The 19957-nt window shown below is 39.8% G+C and overlaps 1 protein-coding gene across 7 annotated transcripts in view; it reads right to left on the bottom strand.

The window, feature by feature from the left end:
- LOC148025350 (kinesin-like protein KIN-UB) overlaps positions 1-19957 on the bottom strand; it is a 90508-nt gene that overhangs the window by 20287 nt on the left and 50264 nt on the right. For 5 of the 7 annotated variants that reach the window (XR_015693054.1, XM_087692395.1, XM_087692394.1 and 2 more), the window contains 8 exons: positions 11200-11288; positions 9185-9397; positions 8790-8927; positions 8324-8470; positions 8090-8215; positions 7844-7979; positions 7670-7762; positions 7372-7497 (listed from right to left, as the gene is read on the bottom strand). Coding sequence is in view for 6 of the 7 variants with exons in the window: in XM_087692395.1 (XP_087548521.1) it covers positions 7372-7497; positions 7670-7762; positions 7844-7979; positions 8090-8215; positions 8324-8470; positions 8790-8927; positions 9185-9397; positions 11200-11288 (1068 nt within the window). In the remaining variant the exon portion in view is untranslated. The remainder of the gene's footprint in view (positions 1-7371; positions 7498-7669; positions 7763-7843; positions 7980-8089; positions 8216-8323; positions 8471-8789; positions 8928-9184; positions 9398-11199; positions 11289-19957) is intronic. The other 2 variants (XM_087692393.1, XM_087692392.1) reach the window with 2 other exon arrangements.

Below are 19957 nucleotides of genomic sequence, written 5' to 3'. Positions count from 1 at the left end.
CAATTGGTGGTAATGAAAAAAGGGTCTCTGATACAGTTTTGCACTTTGACTCGCGAGGGAGAATGGTGCCTCCTCGGGATGTTTTCCGTACCCAGCAACAGCAGTTTCCTTCTCATACTTCAATTGCTAGTTTGCAAAGGGCAGATCTGGTTGATGTGATTCGAAGCGAGATGGAAAGATATCAGGCAGCCAAAGCAATTGATATTAAAGGGAAAGGAAAGGTGAGGATCCAATAGTTTTCTTTTTTGTATTCCATCATGAGAATTGCGTTATGGAACATTAAAGGTATCTCTTCAAGTAGTAAGTAGTATCAATTGTGGAAAGTTGTGTTAGCCGGCAATCGGGATGTTCTATGTGTCATGGAGCATAAACAACATGCTTTGGCAAGATCATCTTATGTATATAAGGATTACTCGGTTTTCTATAGTGGGTGTGTTCCACATAAATCTGGAGTAATGTTCACTGTCAAATCTTCATTGCAACCATCTTTGATTTCTCAAGATCGTTAAGGAAGATTCATGATTATGGAAATCCAATATGAGGGAGAAGTTTTATGGTTGGTGGGAGTCTATGCTCCTACTTCTCGTGAATGTCGCCAGCTTTGGGATGACTTGCATTGCCTTGCTATGGCTCGTCAAGGCTTTGTAATGGGTGATTTCAATACATGTACATCTATGGATTCAAATTGCTGTCTAGAGCAAAGGCTTTGCACGATAACAACTGTCAATCTCACCAGTTCTTTGCTAGATTACATCATAAATATGCCTGAGAAAATATTGTGCATTTGAAGAATGAACAAGGTGTTATGGTGACAGAATCTGCATCCATCATTCAAATGTGTGTAGATTTTGACAAATCATTGTTAGGCCCTCAAGAGAGTCTGTCAGACGCTGTTCACTCTGCTCGCAGATACATTTGTGATATGGTTAGAAATCAGGTTCAATCAAAATGGGTAGCCTTAATGGAGGCAGATATTTCAAAGGATAAAGTGGAAGAGGTTCTTTCCCATTTGCCAAAATGAAAAAGTCTTGATTGGGATGGGCTTCCTAATGAGTTGTTTTCAACCAATGTTGAGCAACTTAAGGACCCGTTGACTCGCTTGTGTCAGCAAGTTTGGAATTCCGGTGTCATGCCTTCAAACTGGAAGATTGCAGTCATTCGGTTATTGCCCAAAGTTCCCTCTCCTACTTCTTTGAAACAATGGAGACCCATTTCCGTTATGGGCTCGTTATATAAAATCTTCTCAAAAATCATTGCCAACAGATTGCACAAATTATTTTCACATTTGGTTCATCCTCGCCAATACAATTTCATTTAGGGTCGGAGTATAATGCATAGCATTTTGAATGTTTAACTAGGGATTGACTTTGCAAAAGCTTCAGGCCAGTAGGTGGTCATACTTCAACTTGATATTGAAAAGGCATTTGATCATGTAAGCTGGTCTTTCTTGAGGCAGCTGATGTTCACCATGGGTTTTGGGCCTCGTATGGTTTCTCTTGTGGATACTATTGGCCAAGGGGCAGTGGCCCGTATTGCACTTAATGGAGGCATCATTGATGAATTTACCTTATCCCACTCTCTCTATCAAGGCTGCCCTCTCAGTCCTTTGTTGTTTGCATTAGTTACTCACCCAATGCTTTCTTTGTTGCATAAATTGGCCAATCAAAGTGAGATAGTTGGATTGTCTCTTCCCAGTGGGGCCCAACTTGTGTGTCAATCTTTGGCAAATGATTCCTTTATGTTTCTTAAGGATGATCATTCCAATGTTAATCGAGCAATGGTAGCGTGGAAACTTTTTGTTATGCCATCAAGACTCCATATTGATGCTCAAAAATCCACTCTACTCTCTTGTATAGAAAATGATTTGCAAGCTTTGGGTTGGAATGGTATTGTGATTCCCAAGGGGAATATAACTAGACATTTGGGTTATCCTATTGGGGTGGAGGTGGCTCCCCGTGCCTTGTTGGATTGGATGGCATCTCATATTTATGACCGGTTTATGTACTGGAAGTCACAAGGCTGGCCTCTCCATGTGAGACTTAAAGTTGCACAATGCATTATGATCAGTATGATTTCGTTTTTCTTGCCTTTGCTTCCTTGGACTAAGAAGTCCCTACTAGAATTGGTCCAACCTATCCAATTCATGTTATGGAAGAAGAAAGATAATCACTTGGGTCAGGTGTGGATTTCATAGCAACATGTGACTACTCCTAAAAGGATGGGAGAAGCAGCTCTATTCAATGTTAATTTTCATATGGCTGCTTTGAGGTTAGCTCTTCTACAGGCTCTTTGTCTACAAACTCATCCCTAGACAGATATAGCTAAATGTTTTATAGAAAAGACTATCATTTCTCATGGTAACACCGTTATTCATGCTTTTCGTGGCATGTGCTTAACTCCACAAGATCTATTAAGGTCTCTCAGTCTTTTCTCCTTTCCCATATGATCTCATCTTGGTAGGTGATGTTACGTTTCTCGATTTAGCGCCCCTCGGATTCTCGCAAGGAGGAGAATTCTCTCCCAGGTGAAGTACTAGCCTCTTCCAGGTTGTTGGACTGGCTTGACAAAGATCTCCAGAGAGACAAGTTTAACCGCATGGCTCAGGTGGGGTTGCGGTCAGTCTAGGATGGTGTCATTCCAGGACAAGCCTACCTTTATTCATTTCGGCGTATTCGCCAATACTTTCGGGTGCCTAGAGGGTATCATGTTATTTGGATGGCCATACAAGACAAAATTACGAGCTACTATCCTTTGCCTACATTACAGCTCGTCTCCCTGGCGTGATTGAATGAGGTTCCTCAACCTCTAGCTACATCTCATCACTAATATCCTCAAGCACATCACCACAGGAAAGGCCTAAAAAGACTCACATGAAAAGCATTGTGAATCTTCCAATGATCATGTAACCTCAACCCGATCCTTTGTAACACTTTGAAAAGGCCCATAATACCTCATGTTGAGTCTAGGGAAAAGTTGCTTTTTATCCTTCATTTTATTTAACCTGACCTTTTCAAAGCATAACAAGATCCAATCACCATCTAAAAATGCCAAAGCATTGTGGTGACGATTAGTTGCTTTCTTTTACTTTTCTTGAGTCTTTTGAAGATCTATCTGTACTTTAGCATAAGCTTCATTCATACTCTTGACATACTTGTCAACATCAAAGATCTTACCCTTTGTACGCAAAATGGGTGGCACTTTCTCTACCTCTTTCACAATCTCAAATTGTGCCTTACCAATCAAATTATGCACTATGTTGTTATAAGCATATGCCACAAGAGGTAAAAATTGTTTCCATTTGATTTTATACTCAAACACACAACATTTCAAAAGGTCCAAGACAATAATGTTTGCCTCTTTAAATTGCCCATCTATCTATGGATAGTAGAAGATGAGAAGTTTAGGGTCACACCCCTATTCTCAAAAATACATCTCCAAAAGAAACTCATCGTGTAAGGATCCACTCATAATAGACTATGACATGCCATGATATATAAAGATGTTTTGCATGAATAATCTTGCCATGTGATCCATATTTATATTTTTCCTCATTACGAAAACTACAAATAATGGTCTATATGCCACCATTTCCTATACATATCCTAAGAAGATCAAAGATAAAGTCCATGGCTATTTTATCCCATGGTCTTTCAAGAATAGACAAGGGCTGCAAAAAGCCCAGTATCTTTTGTCAGTCAAACTTCACCTTTTGACATACAATACATGTGCGCACAAAGTGATTCACATTATGCCTCAAAGCTAGCCAATAAAAGAAAGTCTCAATTACTTTACAGTAGCATCAATGTCACTATGCCTTGCATATGGAGATGCATGACTTTCAACCATAACCTTGGCCCTTAATTGCTTTGTAACACATAATCAACAATGCATTATAAGAAAGCCCTCTCTAAGAGTACAATGCTTGTGGTGTTGACCATCGAATAATAGATCATAGACTCTAGCAAAGTCCTTATCCTCTACATACCGTGTCTTCATCTCATCTAACTCATGATGATATGTTATAGACACTACTAAAATACGTGGTTTCCTAGACAATGCATCAGCCATAACATTCTTTTCATTCTCCTCCTGTACTATTTGAAAGTGAAACATGGATAAAATTTTGGCCAGGTGTTGTTAAGAAGAGTGCTAGGGTTTGCACTGAGGACACACAAAGTGTACGACCACGACAGAAACACAAAGACACAGATAGACACGGAGGGCAAAACTCAAACCCTAAACGCAAAACTCAAAACTCAAACATAAAAACTCAAACACAAACAGAAGAAGAGAGAGAGAGAACACAACTTTAAAGTGAATGAATGCTGTAAATGAATGTAAGAGTGTACAGTGTACTCAAGGCAGAGCAATGTCGGAGTGTAACGTCCACCGAAGACGGATCCCAAGTCTGTGACCACCAGTCGGAGTGTAGGAGTGTTGAATAGTGAATGGCAGCAAGCTGGTCACCAAAACGCAGCAGTCTAGAGGCTGGAAACTAGTAAACGCAGCAATGTACCACCGATTGGGGGCTGGAAACTGTGCACAGTCTGCTGTAAACAGCAGGCTAAAACAGTGTTTGAGAGTGTCAAGGCCTGCAATGCTGAAAACGCAGGCTGGTTGACCCTGGAGATGATGGACAGCAGGCTGAACGGCAATCTGGGATAGTCTAGAGCAATCGCCAGCAGCTGAAAGCTATCGCCTACAGCAATGGACAGGCTGAAGATGATGTGGCTGCAGTCGATGATGGCTGGACAGCAGATGGAGGCGGGCTGCAGGCTGGAAACTGGGTGCCAACAGCAGCAGAGGGTGTATAGGCTAGTGTAACCTACAAAACAAGGATGACTGCTGAATGGGGGCAGCCTGTCTATTTATAGATGTGGAAGGGTGCCCCAAAAATTAGGGTTTCCACTAAACTTTCTTGAACCACTCCCCGTTTTAGGGTTTCCACTGAACTCTCTCAAACCGCTCCCATTTTAGAGTTTTACTCTAAAAGAGCATTTTTAGTGTGTTTTGGGGCTGTTTAAGAGGCTAATCAGCAAGTAATGCATATTTTAGCTCAACAAGTGTTGCCAAGTTTTATTGAGCCATTCCACCATCACCACAAATTTCCACCAAGTGTTAATTTCATGAAGAACCCAAGTACAATTGCCCTTTTGAGCCATCCAATCCTTATCTCATATAAGAAGGTGGTATATATGATTCATGATGCATTGCCCAAACACAACGGCCAATTAAGCATCCAATCTTGCCAAGGGGTGTTTTGATTCAAGGGGAAAAAGGTTGCAAAGGACGTAAGGAAATTGAAATGGTGTCCCATAAATCATGATAACCCAAAGGTGAAATTCAGCAAAAGCCCCAAATTTTACCAAATTTTGAAGAGAATTTGAAGAAATTGGATAAAATTGTTACCCGATCGATGTCAAATGCTACACCTCAAGCTGAATTGAGCCACAATTTTGATGACCTTTGATGAATTTCAAAAAAGGCCCAAATTTTTTTAAGAAATTTGAGTAAAATTGAGCTCCAATGACAAAAAGCCCCAAACTTTATCGAAATTTTGAAGAGAAATTCAAATAATTTTTGCAAAAATTTTACTAAGATGATGCCAAATACACACTATAGATGAATTCGACATCAATTTTGATGAAGAAAGCCAAATTTAGGAAAAGCCCCAAATGTGGCAGCAAAATTGGAGTGAGCGACAGTCCACCACCATGTAGGCCTATACTTGCATCCGCCTTTGACCCGACAAAACTTTCAGTCGATTAAAAGAATAATTATTTTATTCTCTTATTTTTACACAAGCAAGAAAGCCCTTGTTCATCCATAAGCCCGCTTTCCAAACACAATTTGGGGCTTTTTCCAATATTTACTCAATTTCTACTTAAACTTCTTGAAAACTTGGAGCTTTCCATCAATTTCCCGAAATTCATAACCGAATTGAAGAAATTTGTTGTCGGTCATCACTAATTTCGGGGCTTTTCATTGGAAACCTTAAATTTCAATCATGTCAGCAAGAACATGATGACTGGTCGCGATAAGGGCGGCAAAAATGTGGAGCAAAAACGCCAGTTGGCGTGTCCCTAAGCAAACGAACCAAAGTGGCGCTTGAAGTAGCAGCATTTTGATGCTTGTCGGCTGAAAAACGGCAAGATACTGCATTGACGTGGCTGCTGGGATGTGGTGAGCGCTAAAGGCGGAGCACAGGTCGGCGTTTGACGGGCTTGAACGCTGGCGTAAAAACACCAACTGGGCGGCGTGTCAACACGATATGCAGCAAGGGGCGAGTGATCCGGCAGGCAATCTAACGTCTGACGTCGCGCAGAAGAGGCTGCTGATAATGTTGCACGTGCACAACCAGAGTGGCGCACGGCTGGTTTCAGAATGTGACATAGCAAGTTGGCAATCGGGGCGAATAGATGGCTGATTGTTGGCAGACTGGCGGGCAGTTATCAAAACTCAGCCACTGTTGGCCAACTGCTAATAGCAAAGACGGTGGCACAATGTTAGTGCAGGAGCTACAAGGCAGAGCCTGGGGCAGCGATTAGTAAAGAACAGGCGAAGATGGTGTCACGTAGTGCAATTGATGTGGCATGAAAAGACCAATTGGCGGTGACAATGGTTGAAATGGTGGCGTCCAGCCATCGATCGCCATCCATCGAAGTCGATAGACGCCGGCACAATGGCTAAGTGGATTCGGGCGGCAGCCGGCAGAGGTCTGGCGCTCAATGGCAACGGCTACGAGAAAGATGATGTCGCAATTGAGGCAATTGGCTCTAATACCCCTGTTGGCGCAAGAGTGGAGTAATTGCATGATTAATTTAATAAAGGATGAATAAGAATGAAAGAATTAGTCAATGCACAACAACACGATCACTAATGAGAAGCAATGTATTAATGAGTGAGAGATAATGCAATGCTCAAGGAGATCACAATGAAAATGTCATAAGTGCTAATGAGAGACACTGTCTTTTTTATTTTAAAAATGAAAACCTAATGGCTTAGCCATCATAGGAAACCCTAAATAAAACCCTAACCTTAGTGTCACTTAGTGCCTGGGACACTAGGAGCAACAACCACATTTAATGATAGTTTAAATGCCTAGGGAGTCCCGCTCATGGATCAAAGGGCATCAACACATAGCCCATGAGATAGCCTACATGTTAGGCCATAAATGATAACTACACTCAATTTCAAAATCCTCACATTACATGCACCAACATAGCAACCAGTATTCAATCCTTCACTCTGCAGAATTCACCACTTCTACAACTCAAATTTACTCAAACCATTCCTAGCATGAGGTGGACAATAAGTAAGAAAGAATAGAGATTGTTGATTCATGAGGAGTAGCTCACTTCCACATCTTACCATTCATAGCAAGATTGGCTATAGCACCAGCTGCCACACGACAAACAGTCTCATCTTTTGACCATTCCAAGAGCCTTAACATTGATGCGAGCCCTCCTGCCTCCACTATTTTTTCTTGGTTTGCTTCTGTACATAAGAAATACAGAATAAGAAAGCTGCAGAGAAGTCACAACCATTCAATCTTTAACATCCTTAGGCTTGGAATCTTGTAGAACATCCAGTGAACTAATCTTGTCCTTGTAGATTGATCTTTATGAAAGACATTACTGCCAATGACTTCGTGGATGGATGCCCATACCCTCTGCTGCAAGGTTCGCCACCACTTTCACAGCATGGACTTGAATAACGGGATCCTTTGAATCCAGTGACAGCAGCAGTTTGTGCAATCCTACTATGTTGTCCATATAAGCTAATCAGAAAGTAAGATTTACTAGATATACTTGGACACATCAAAAAGAGTTTTGATCCTTGCCATTCTCGAAGGGCTTGCTGATTGTCACTTTCTGGTGGTCTGATATATCACTGAAATTTGGAGTCTGTACATTTCTGGGACTATCTGACCTGAATGAATTTCCCCTAGAGCCTTGTTTTTCCAGGCCCCTCTTGGCCTATACAAGGGGAAGCTTCCCAAAGTTATTTAAAATGAACAACATCGATACAAAGACTCAAGATGAATAAAGCCATATGTAGTGATTTTAGGCATCCATCCAGAATGTACCTCATCAACATCAAAGTTAAGTTGTGAAAGTTGTTTTTGCAGATGTTTGACTTCGTCTTCCAGTTTTCTTCTGTGTTTTGTCTCCTCCTCCAGTTTTATGTTTAGCATAAGAAGCTCTTGATCCTGCTATACCTCGTCACACCATCCAGGGAATTCAAGAAGTAGGCTTTGGCAAACTGGCTAATCAAAACTGTCAAATGTCAAATCTAAGAGGCATTAAATGGTACATCTTACCTGTGAGGTTCTGTCCTGATCCCTCACTGTTCCCAAGCACAATGCATGAAGCTCCTTTTCTGCCTGAAATCTTAGCTGACTTTCATTTTCTAGTTGCAATCTCAATTCGAGCATTTCATCATCAAGCTGCTTAGCCTGTTGACTCATCTGCCAATCATATGAACACCATGATAAACAACAAAAGAATTGAATTTAATGTGACACAGTTCTAGTAAAAGTGCTTGATTTAAATAATTCAACATATCCACATAGCAGCTCTTGGCTTGTGATACCCGCATTCAAACATAGACAAGAAATAATGTAACCCATGCAAAGACCTCAAACATAACGTGGAAACCTTTTCATCTAACATGGTGATTCTGAACAAAGATCTGATTTGACTTGTTACGAAATTAACGTAATGATGATCACTAAAGCATCATGGAAATTTTAACTTTTCCTTGCTATGGCAAGTTCAAGGATCTACCTCTTTCTGCTGCTGTATATTCTGGATAGTAGTCTTAAGCTCCTTCTCCATCCTTTGCCTTTCTGCTCTTTCCATTTCTAACTTCTGCATGGCCTCAGTGTGCTCTTTCTTATGCTTAGCCCTCTCAATGGCCATTTTCTAGCGTTCACATCAATTTACTCAGATGTTTAGCTACAATTTATTATTTCAACTTTCAAAAACCTGGCACAATATTCTAGTACAAGGCATGGGAATAGAATTGTCTTTACAAAGTAAAATCTAAGAGAAAGGGAGGGGAAAGCAAAGTCATTTCACGAAAAACCAATAAGCTCCTACAAGGTACATCTTAAAGCAGAAACATTTTTCACGAAATGTGAAAGCTCTCTAAGTACTTGAGATGACAAGCTGTAACAAACCTCCAAAGTACTTGCAAGACTCCTTTCAGCTTGACTGACACAAGTCCGTGCTTCTTCCAGCCTTTCTTGCAACTTTTCTTCTGCATCTAGCATACACTTTCCTTGTCTCTCATTCTCTTCTATGAGTTGTTCTAACTCCATCTCCAGCCTGCGGCACAGGCTTTTATAGTCAAACTCTTCCTTGAGTTTCACCATATTTTCTACCTTCATTGCCTGTGCTGCATAAAAGTGGCACCAGAGTCAATACCTCATCAAAATCATTTTGTATTTGAAACATTAAAGCTTATCCATTGTACACACACATCTTATATACCTAGGGGACATTTCTCTCAATCTATTACTGATTTTGTATTTAAACATCATAAATGGATAGATATTATCTGCACATACAGTGGCATTATATTAACAGTCCTCTTAGTTGTTTTTTTTTCATCTTTGGCTTTTAATATCATAGGCTTGTTACTAAGAATTTCAGTCACTTGTCAAGAGTATGCCTCAAACAATTCTCCTTCTCACAACAATAAATCGATATTGAGTTGTGCTCTTTGAGATAATATGATCATTTCAGAATGGTAATTCTTGAAAAACAGCTTACTACATAAAACCATGAAAGACTGGGTTAATGGAAGCAATCAGCCTCACAGAAGTCATTTGGTATCCATAACGTTTTGGAGAAATTAGATATGTATGGGGAACAAGGACCTTCACACCATGGCCCTTAGAATTTCACCTGCTGTAAAGAGGTTTTCCTTTGTACACACAATGGATGGAAACTTTGGGCTTCCAAAAATAGGATATCAACATTTTGCATTTAAGGCTGCTTGAATGACTGTAAGCACCCTCAACTGAAGACGTAATTTTGACAGTCTGATTTACATTGCCATTTATTACAACAGTTCCAATATCTGCAATTCATCTCACTTTACTGATTGTCTGTTGGTTGGTGATAACAAGATGAGAAATCAAGCATGGCACTGGTAGGATTATCAAGCAATGCTCTCTGAAAAGAAGCTTTCATTTCTTGGGTCCCTATCATCCACAATAGTCTTTAGAAGTGCACATAACTAAGGAAATATAGCCGCAAGAACCTTTTAAACTAACAACACATATGTTTCATATGGTAGAGATATCATAGGCCTTCTTTTGACTCCTAGACGGGTCTGTTTTGGAAGTGATTTCCCAGGCGGATATAGAACTCTGCAAAGACTCAAACAATCCAATCTGTTAGACTTCACCTTCCACCTCTCCTCCATATCTGATGTATTTCTCCTCACTTTGCAATAGCATTTAAGCTTAATCTTGGGATAAACCCTCTTAGCAAAGCCTGTCTTTACCTTCTATGACAAGCTATAAACCAGGAAAGTTCCAATATTGTGCATTAGCTTCAGATTGGGATACCCTTAATTTTCTGAAGACCACAGGGTAGTATTTGCACATATTCTACAACATACTAAGGAAGAATTCACTCTTTTTGGCATTGACAGCTGACTGGTGCAATGAAGCTTCTTGAGTTCACCATATAAAGTCTGAGTATACTTTTTATGTTCTTCTTCTCTCTTACATACAGGATGGTACCATCAAAAAATGTCTTAGAGATTCCTTTTGAAAGCTCCAGAATCCCCTAGAATGTTGTAGGAGCATTGCTGAAACTATGTGGCTGTTCAAATGTTTTCCCAATGTATTCTAGTCAGGCAGATTCTGGATATGATGATGCCTGCTAAAAAGGCAAGCTAGAGGAATCACTTCAGGTGTGACGGAAGTACACGTGTAGAATGATGGTGTGAATTGCCCAAGATTATTTATGCAACTTTGCACAAAAAATGCCTGGAACAAACACCTTCAAGAAGGAGCATTGCATAAGTTTGCTAATGCAAGAACAAGCATGTGTTAGAAAAAACAGCCAAGTTTCCATGTTTTTTCTGGCCAAGTATGTAAATTTCTAGATTGGAAACAAATGATACCAAATACCAGATGCCTGTAAAAGAAATAGGCTGTCTGAAAAGCATGAAACTTACTCTCTGTCCAAACATGATTGTACTTGCTGTTTCTCCACGATGTCGTGGTGAAGGTCCTATTGTAATCACCAAGGATGTTCTTGCTGTACCTGCATGTGTGTAAAGAATTAAAGGTATTAAGTCCACACAACAGGGAGAAATTTAGGAACATGCTTTTCCCATTTAAAGATTAAACAAGAAGATGTTTTCCCATTTAAAGATTAAACAAGAAGATGCATTTCATTCTCAAAACTGAATTTGTTAAAATCTTTTACACAACACTTCCTATAGATTCTGCATCTGTACTAAGAAGTCATTGCAGGGAGTTCCAAGTCGATTCCAAATACATTGAGCAGAACAAAATCACAATGAATCTTACTTTTGCTTGCAATAGTTTTAGTAGAATCATCACCAAAAGCAACATGTATAAGGTGCAATCCAAAACTGCCACAATGTCTGCCACACATTCTTTGCAATCATGTCACATGTCTTATCATTCAGATGTAATGAGCAGAATCTGAATTTGAGCTTGGTAATACTGTTCATCGACTCCCCAAGTCATGCTCACAGTTCCGCAGATCTGTGCCTACGTCAGACAAGGCTTTCTGTCCCTGGTCAGTTCAGCCCTCTTGTACAAAATAAAAGTTAATCCCTCAATAGATACTTCACAATTAGTTTCCCTCCATGAAAGCATCAGCATTAGTTTCAAAACCAAGTTTTCAATTGGTTGGCTTCGACTACAATCTTTGTAGCAGATCTACACAGATAGATTGCTAATGTTCCCAAAGTCCCAAAAAGTGATTCGATCTGAGATATACGAACACACACCTATCCCATCAAGTACAGTGTGCAATTGGTCAGCTCCGTACATCCTCACACCAGTCACAGATCATAGCAGCTAAGAAACATGTTTCTTTGAATTTGAAACTTACGAAACGTCTCTTAAACTATGAAATGTTTTTGAGAGTAAAAAACGTGGGTGTTTTTTATTTATTTTTATTTTTTTGGTGAGTTTGAACCCAAAACATGGTTTTTTGGACAAAAACTATTGGGCAATGTTAAACATGATGATGATGATGTGTAATGACTCGTGAGGGCTCAAGATTTTGGACAAGAAACTGATTTTTTTGTGATTTTGTTTAGTTATTGAACTTTGTCAATCTAGTATCTATTCATGTCTTGAGATTTGAATATTATACGACTCTAGTCTCATGTATGAGTTATTTATGATATATTATGATTCATTCTTGATTTTGACATTTTGTCTGTTTGTTTTGAAATGAGAATTATGATGTTGCAACTTGACTCAGTCCATATTATACATAGGCTATTTACAAGTTAAATTCAAATTTTTTTTTATAAATAGACTATTTACAAGTTAATTTCAAAAAAAAATTTGTATGTTATGTATGAATCATAATGCTTGAGTTCTAAACCATAGTATAGCTTATCCAAAGACTGACTTTGACATAAGTGACAAGTCAATAATGGATCATGGATATATAATGTATAACGTATTATTCTCAATTGACTCTATTATCACTCAAGCTCAATTAGCCATTCTTTGTTTAAGAGAGAGTTCCATAGAGGTTTAGAACCTCTTTCTCTAGTCAAAATTATTAAAAATACCTAAATAAAAAAACCCGTGTCTCTTATTTTACCCCCTCTTGAAAGAAACTTACAAAACACGTTTCTGTTGTTTTGTTTCTAAACGTTTCTGACGTTTCTGGCTGCTATGTTACAGATAGAGACTGGTGGCTGTGAAGCAGATTCCCTCTCCCCAAAGGACCGGATCTGCCAGCTCTGCCAAATTGCTCCGCAGACCAAGAAGCATTACATATGAGATCAAAGGGAGCTTCCACCGCCTATCACGAGAGGGATTTTGACCACTTCCAAGATTACAGACTTCTCAGATCAGCACTGCCTTGGACTCTTCCTCTTGGAGCTATGCCAACATAGACAACAGCTCCTCCAGTCTAGAGGAGGCACCTTGGGGATACATGACATCACATCCTTACTAACTTGTTTAGAGCTACAGCTACATTTGACACTCCCCAACAACTCCAAATTGACATGTGGTTCCACCACAAGGAGTCACCTTATGTCACAGGGATGTGAAATTTTAAGATGCTTTAATCTTGTTGATAACATTCAATTAAGTTACTAATCAAATGTTCAAGGTTGTTTAGCACATGTGATGCATATGGCAATTATTCCATGATAACAGGCCAAGGACCCCAAGGATGTAGTGGGTGTCAAAGGCAAAAGTTGTAACAAGTTATACTCGTTGGGCTTCAATAGTCAGTCAGTATCAATTTCAACCCTAGGACAATTGTTTGGCCAATAACTGTCAGTGGTGACACCAGGGACTAGCATTAATTAATTAATTAATGCCAATCTAAGGGTCAATAGAGATTGGGGACCACTCCATGTTGCAAATGGCCTAGCCAATTTAATTATGGATGGGCACATTGAATTTTGGGCAAGGTTTGAAAAGCTGAAATTAAGTTTCAAAATTAGTTAATCCTGAAAATTAATTTAATAGCTAGATAATACTAAAAATTGGGTGCAAACTGAGAAAAAGCAAAAGGCCCATCAGGGGCTGGTGACAATATTTGGAGGCTGGTGACAGCTATTTTGGGCAACCTAGGCAACAGGTAACTATGTCTTGGACAGATTTGACATGTAGCAATCATTCTTGAGGGTTTCTCCCAAGAAGAATCTCTGAATTTTCTCTTTCTGGCATTCTCTCACATTCTCCAACCCATTCTCAAAATATCTTAGCTTATCTTAACCATTTGGAGCAGATCTCGACCAGATTTGGTGGAAAAAAGAGAAAATTCTACTGTGAGCCATAACTTTCTGCAAAAATTAGGATTTAGCAACCACCTTGGAACCCGTGCCATCAATATAAGGCATCGCACACTAAAATCGTTACTTGCAATTTGTGGTATTGTCAAGGATTTCAAATGCCAACCCATCCAGTGTGAATTTGGAGCAGCATTTAGCCATTTGGAGTCCAATTAGAGCAAGTCCTGGGTGAAATCTAAGGAGCGATTTGCCCAAATTTATGTGCTGATTGCATCTATAGCAAAGGGCTTTTGGATCAGCCAAGGAGATTGTGGAATCTAAGCTTGTATCCAATCCATTAGGCAATAAAGCTAAAGAAATACCGAAAGGGGCGCCAGTTTTGGGCATCAACAGGGTGTCTACTATCCAAGATGATTAAGGTAAAGTGTGCATTTCAATTTATGCTTATTTATTGATTGCTATAGCTGAGTATTTGATCAAGAATTACCACCCTATCCAAGAAGAAAGGCTAGTTTCACCTTAGCTAGAGCCATCAAGAGATGCATAATAGGTTGCCCAAAATCCACATCCCCACTTGAGGCACCACCAAAGAACATAGACGATACTAGCATCACGAGATGCCATCAAGCAACCATACCTTAACGCTTCAACTTATCCATGTGGGATAGACCTAGAGATATATTATCGAATGATATCAATCGTCCTTTTATCTCCATAGAACATCATATCAATTCCACTTTGTATCATATCCCTAATTTTTTAGTCCTTCCAATTATCTGGTGTTTCGTTGCTAGATGTATTTTTTCATTCTACTTGGGAAACATGATCATTTCTCAAATTCCTGATATATCTATTTTTGTCTCATAGGCTAATGGGACCTTTATCAAATGTTAATGCATACTATTGAACTAACTATTATTATGTAAGCAAATAATACTTATCCAAATAAATATTACCTTTGACTAGTAGATTTCAACTAAGCCTTCAGCGACAATAGACTCTATCTAAGCCCAACATGATGGTACGTTCTAAGCCCCAAGTGTAATAAGGAAGGTGGTATGCCTTGGAAAGGAGGAACGTGTTCTTGCGAGCTTAAGAACATAGACCTCTCTTTTTTTCTTCTCCCCTCTCACTCATAGACCAAGCTTTGGCATGCTAAGTTTGGTCACCACAACCACATTTACCTTCGAAAAGTGGATCGAGATTTGTTTGCAGCTAACTAGCAAAGGGTGATCGGCCTGTGTAACAACCCTCTAGACTAATGTGTTCTTGTTTTTAGCTTGCTGCCCTTTCATTTTCAGTATCATCTCAACTCCAACTCATGGATACAACCCTCGAGTTCTATCTCTGATGGTTGTCCCCAATGGACACTACCCTCTGACTACTCCCTCAACCTACTCTCTTTCCTTCATTTACAGCATTCATTCATTCATGTCAGAGTTATGTTTCTTCTCTGTTTGTGTTTTTGTGTTTTGACTTTTCCATTTAGATTTTTGTGTTTTGGCTTTTTGGTTTGAGTTAATGTGTTTTAGCCGTGTTCATACATTTTGTGCTTTCTCCACACAAACCCCAACATATCTTCATATGGTATTAAAAGCAATGCTCTTCTAAAGAGTAACTTGTGGCTATCGTGGGGGCTTGGTTAAAAAAATGCTCAACTATAGAATACAAACACAATCATACAACAAATGCACAGACTAGTAAAGAAACACAATTAGGGTTAGGATTAACACAATGACAATGAACACAAAAGATGAAAGAAATCTAAATAATGAATGAATACAATACAATGCTCAATGCAGCAGACACACTATAGGTGAAATATTGACCCCTACACTCCCATATCACTAGGACCAAGGAAAAGAGTATAAGAAAAGGAGTGTACAGTACTTAACAGTTTTGAAACTCAGCTAGGAACCTCCCAAGAAGTTTGGGAGCAACAAACACAACCTTAATGGAGGCTGGGGATCAGTGTCAGCAGATAGGCTATCGTTGCAAAAAACAACAAATGCAACAAAAACTGATGATGTGGCAGTTGGGTGACAGCAGAATGATCATATACAACAGTCTGATGACATGGCAGCACTAGGCGACTCCAAGAACAGCAAAACGCAGATAAGGACTGATCGTACAATTGCAAACACGACACTTTGTCCATATGGCAGCAAGCAGAGCTGATCAAGGTATAGACAACAGTCAACAAGCTCAATAACAAGCTGCAAAGGCTGAGAACAGTCATGAATAGTAGCAAAAGGTGGGACCGCAAACACTTGATGATAGGAAACAGTGGGCAGCAACTCGAACTGAGATATCCTCCGTGAATAGGGTATGGATAGCAAAGCGAAGGCACCTACAAGCTGCAAAAAATGAGATTAAGGTTGAGTGGTGGGCAGACCATATTTATAGGTGGCTAGGTCCTCCCAAATTAGGGTTTGCTTTATAGGACACTGACACTCCAGGAATGCATTTCTTTTTATGGAAATTTGGTACTTTGATTAATTAAGCTTGTTTTGGGGTTGTTTAATATGGCTAATCAATATGCAATGCATCCTTAGATCTAGATCCCCTCTGAGGTCTGAAATTGATACCAAAAAGGGACTCTAGTAACCCAAGCCCAATTTTGTTTTTATTTTCCCAATGTATCCCACTCCAAAGCAGCCCAGGCATTGAACAAAGGGTACATGTTGGCTGCCCAATGGCCTACCAAGACTATAGAGGCAATGGTTATCTTACCAAGGGAGCCCAAGTAATCACCCTAAAGAGGCCAAGCCATCAAACAAAGGGTACCCATGGACTCCCTAGTGGCCTACTAGGACCTACAAGGTGGATGGAACTGCATTGGACTTTTCTTTTTTCTTTTCTTAAAGGGCTTTTAATATTTAATTGGATTTAACAGGATGGTCAAACCCAACACATCACAAAACGGACAAAGCTATCCCAACCACCACTAGGCATCTATGATGAAGAAATCTATGGAGGGTATGTGAAGAAGCAAAAAATAAAGATGGAAGCAAAGAGAGACTGCCATGTGAGCTCCTGTAAATATGGTGGATCCAAGGTCCATGACTCTTTGATGGAAAAATGATAAATAACCACACATATATGTTTACAAGAACAAAATGCCAATGCATGGGTTTATGCAAGAGGCATTGAAATCGTCATACTCATGCAAAATACAATGCAATCGTGCCACTAGAACAATGCCCTCAGAAGGGAATCGTTCACTTGCCCAAGCGCCCTTTTAATAATGAACCAAAATCCTGTCACCCTCAAGAGAAGAAGGTTTCCCCTCTCAAATGAAAGGAAAAGCCAGAGGAAATCACTCTCCCCCCATCAATCTAAAGTAGTAGGGGAGGGTGTAGGCCAATCTTGGGTAGCAAGCATTGGAGAACTGGACAATTGACTACCTTGATCAATATTTTTGCAAATTATCTAATGAAGGTACAAACTATAGGCCTCTATGGACTAATGATAGGGTTACCACCAAGTGCAATAGCACTCTGGTTGTCACAATAGAGAATAGTCAATGAAGCACATGGAAAGTGAAGTGCCACTAGTAAGCTTATTAGCTAGAAAGCCTCTATGGTACCATTGGAGAGGGCCTGAGTCTCTACCTCAGCTATGCAAGTAGCCAACATCTCCATGGGAGTCGTGACCAAAGAATAGATGTAGCCACCGTAAGAATACGGAGTACTAGGATCTTTACCCCAATCCGAATCAATGTATCCCTGCAAAAGCAAACCATGATTGTGTGTCAAACCATAAGAACAAGTACACCGAACATATCTCAATATATGCACACAAACAATCCAATGTGACATCTTAGATGCATTGAAATATTGATTGAGTAAAGAAATTGAGTATGCAAGGTCTTGCCCTAGTATAAATCAACAAGAGTAATTTTCCTACAACTGACCTATAAGTGTGTTTATCGAAGGGCTAACCTAGGGAATCCTTAAAAAGGTTGGCCGGATCAAGAGATGTGGCCACATACCATGTCTACTACTTTTGCTATGAGATAAAAATACTATCCCCAAATCAAACTACCTCTATCCCTAAGAAGTAGGACACCAATCATCTCGAATGTAGAACAAAGCTGAGCCTATAGAAGATCCTCAACCAACTAACGGCGTGACATCTCATAAAGCATGTCATATCCAAGGTGTCCAAAGTGATAATGCCAAAGGTGCTCATTGTTCGTAAACTCCTGTATGGTGGCTAAAGCCTAGAAACAATGGAACTCTAGATCCTTGACTATCAGCCCGAAAAAAAATTTGAGAAATCATGTAGAGGCCCCTAAGACGTATCTCACCATGAGCAATCACTAGATCACTCTAAGAGTCTATGACCTCAACTGTGGTCACAATAAAGAAAGCTACTCACCCCAATCGACAAAGCTACAGAATGGACAAAGGGTTTACCCCAAGTTGGGGGACATCATAGACATCATCCAACAAAGTGAGATTCTAACCCTCATCGATATCAAACTTGATGCGACCTAGACTGTGATTTGGACCGAGAAGTTGTTCCCGTACCGAACATTCCCGACTGCAGGGGGTCAAGAGATAAAAATATCCTAGATGGGAATCATATGATAGATCACTCCACTATCTACAATCCAAACAAGAAAAGATGTGCTTGGTTGGGTAGAGTCAACCTCTACAGTCACCTCATCACGAGGTAACTTGCGAATGTGAACTAAGCTCACAACCTTTGATATCTCAATGGAGACAAGATGGGTCTCATATCCTATAGACCATTCAAACATGCCCTCTGGAGTTGAAAACAATACTCATTGTGATGATTGAATGATGGCAATGTAGGTCATCTAGTCTCACCACTATCCCTATTTTTGGTTGTCACCACCTTGCCTTTTCTATTAGGGTTTACTCGATTGAGGGACAGAGGTCTCAGTCTTTTATTTGGGTCAGGTGCCTCTAGCCTTGGATAAACACTCATCAAAATGGCCAACTTCTTAACTATATTGGAAATACCTATTTTTCTTTGTTGCATTCTGCCACTTGGTTTTCCAAGATGATTGGGAGTTCCCTTGGGACTCACTAGCTTGGTTTTGATTTTGAGTTTGATTTTAATTTTGAGTTTGTTTTTTATTTTGATTTTTTTTGCCTTTTCCTTGCTGCCCCTTCTAAGAAGAGACAATGAAAGCCCCCTCTACAGAGGTCACACTATAAAAATGGTTAAATAATTGAGTATAATGCAATAGGTGACACTCAAATTCATAGAGCATAGGTATTGTGCGGGTCCTATCTGGAGCCACATAGTGGTCAATAAAGTAATCCCACTCCTCTAAAGGTAGGTCAAAGTGTTGTAGCTATGACTAAAATTCCGAAAGTAGACCCTGCATCAACTCAACAATAGCAGAGGCATTTCTAACCTTTCAGGAGCAAACAACCTCTAGTGAAACAAGGCACAGGTTTGGTTGGGGTTTGAGCCCTTAGATAAGATCCCACAAGTTTCAGGAATCAAGTACATGTCTCATCAGATTTGACCAAGAGCTAATGAGAATGAAGAACTGTAATGTTCTAGGGAGGAGATCGATAGTAAAAATAAGGAGGGGAATAGGCAGACAAGGACCCATACATACATGTGGAGAAGGCACAGGGACTCTCACGCCTTGCGCAAATTGTCAAATGAGGCATAATAGCATAACCAAATGGTCCACTACGAATCGCCACGGTAGCAAACTATGGTATCAACTAGTTCATGTCTAGGTAAAAAGGGAAAGATATCTCATGCTGTAAGTATCCCAAAGGTACATAAGATGGAGGCTTAGCCTCCCCCAAAGGTGCATGAGTAGTATTCTAGAAATAAAGATGTAGAGATCCTAAAGCTTGTGGATATATTTGAAGAACCCGAAGAATCCCCCTCCCCCGGTGTAATGTGTGAAGGAACATGTGGTATCTAAAAGTGAAATGTAAATGGTGTGAAATGTAATTGTAGCAGAAGA

Source organism: Lygodium microphyllum, chromosome 14, assembly GCF_053477565.2.
Source record: "Lygodium microphyllum isolate KBCC chromosome 14, Lygodium_microphyllum_v1.1.10, whole genome shotgun sequence".
In the NCBI taxonomy this organism is placed as follows: domain Eukaryota; kingdom Viridiplantae; phylum Streptophyta; class Polypodiopsida; order Schizaeales; family Lygodiaceae; genus Lygodium; species Lygodium microphyllum.
This window is presented reverse-complemented; position numbering and strand designations above follow the sequence as displayed.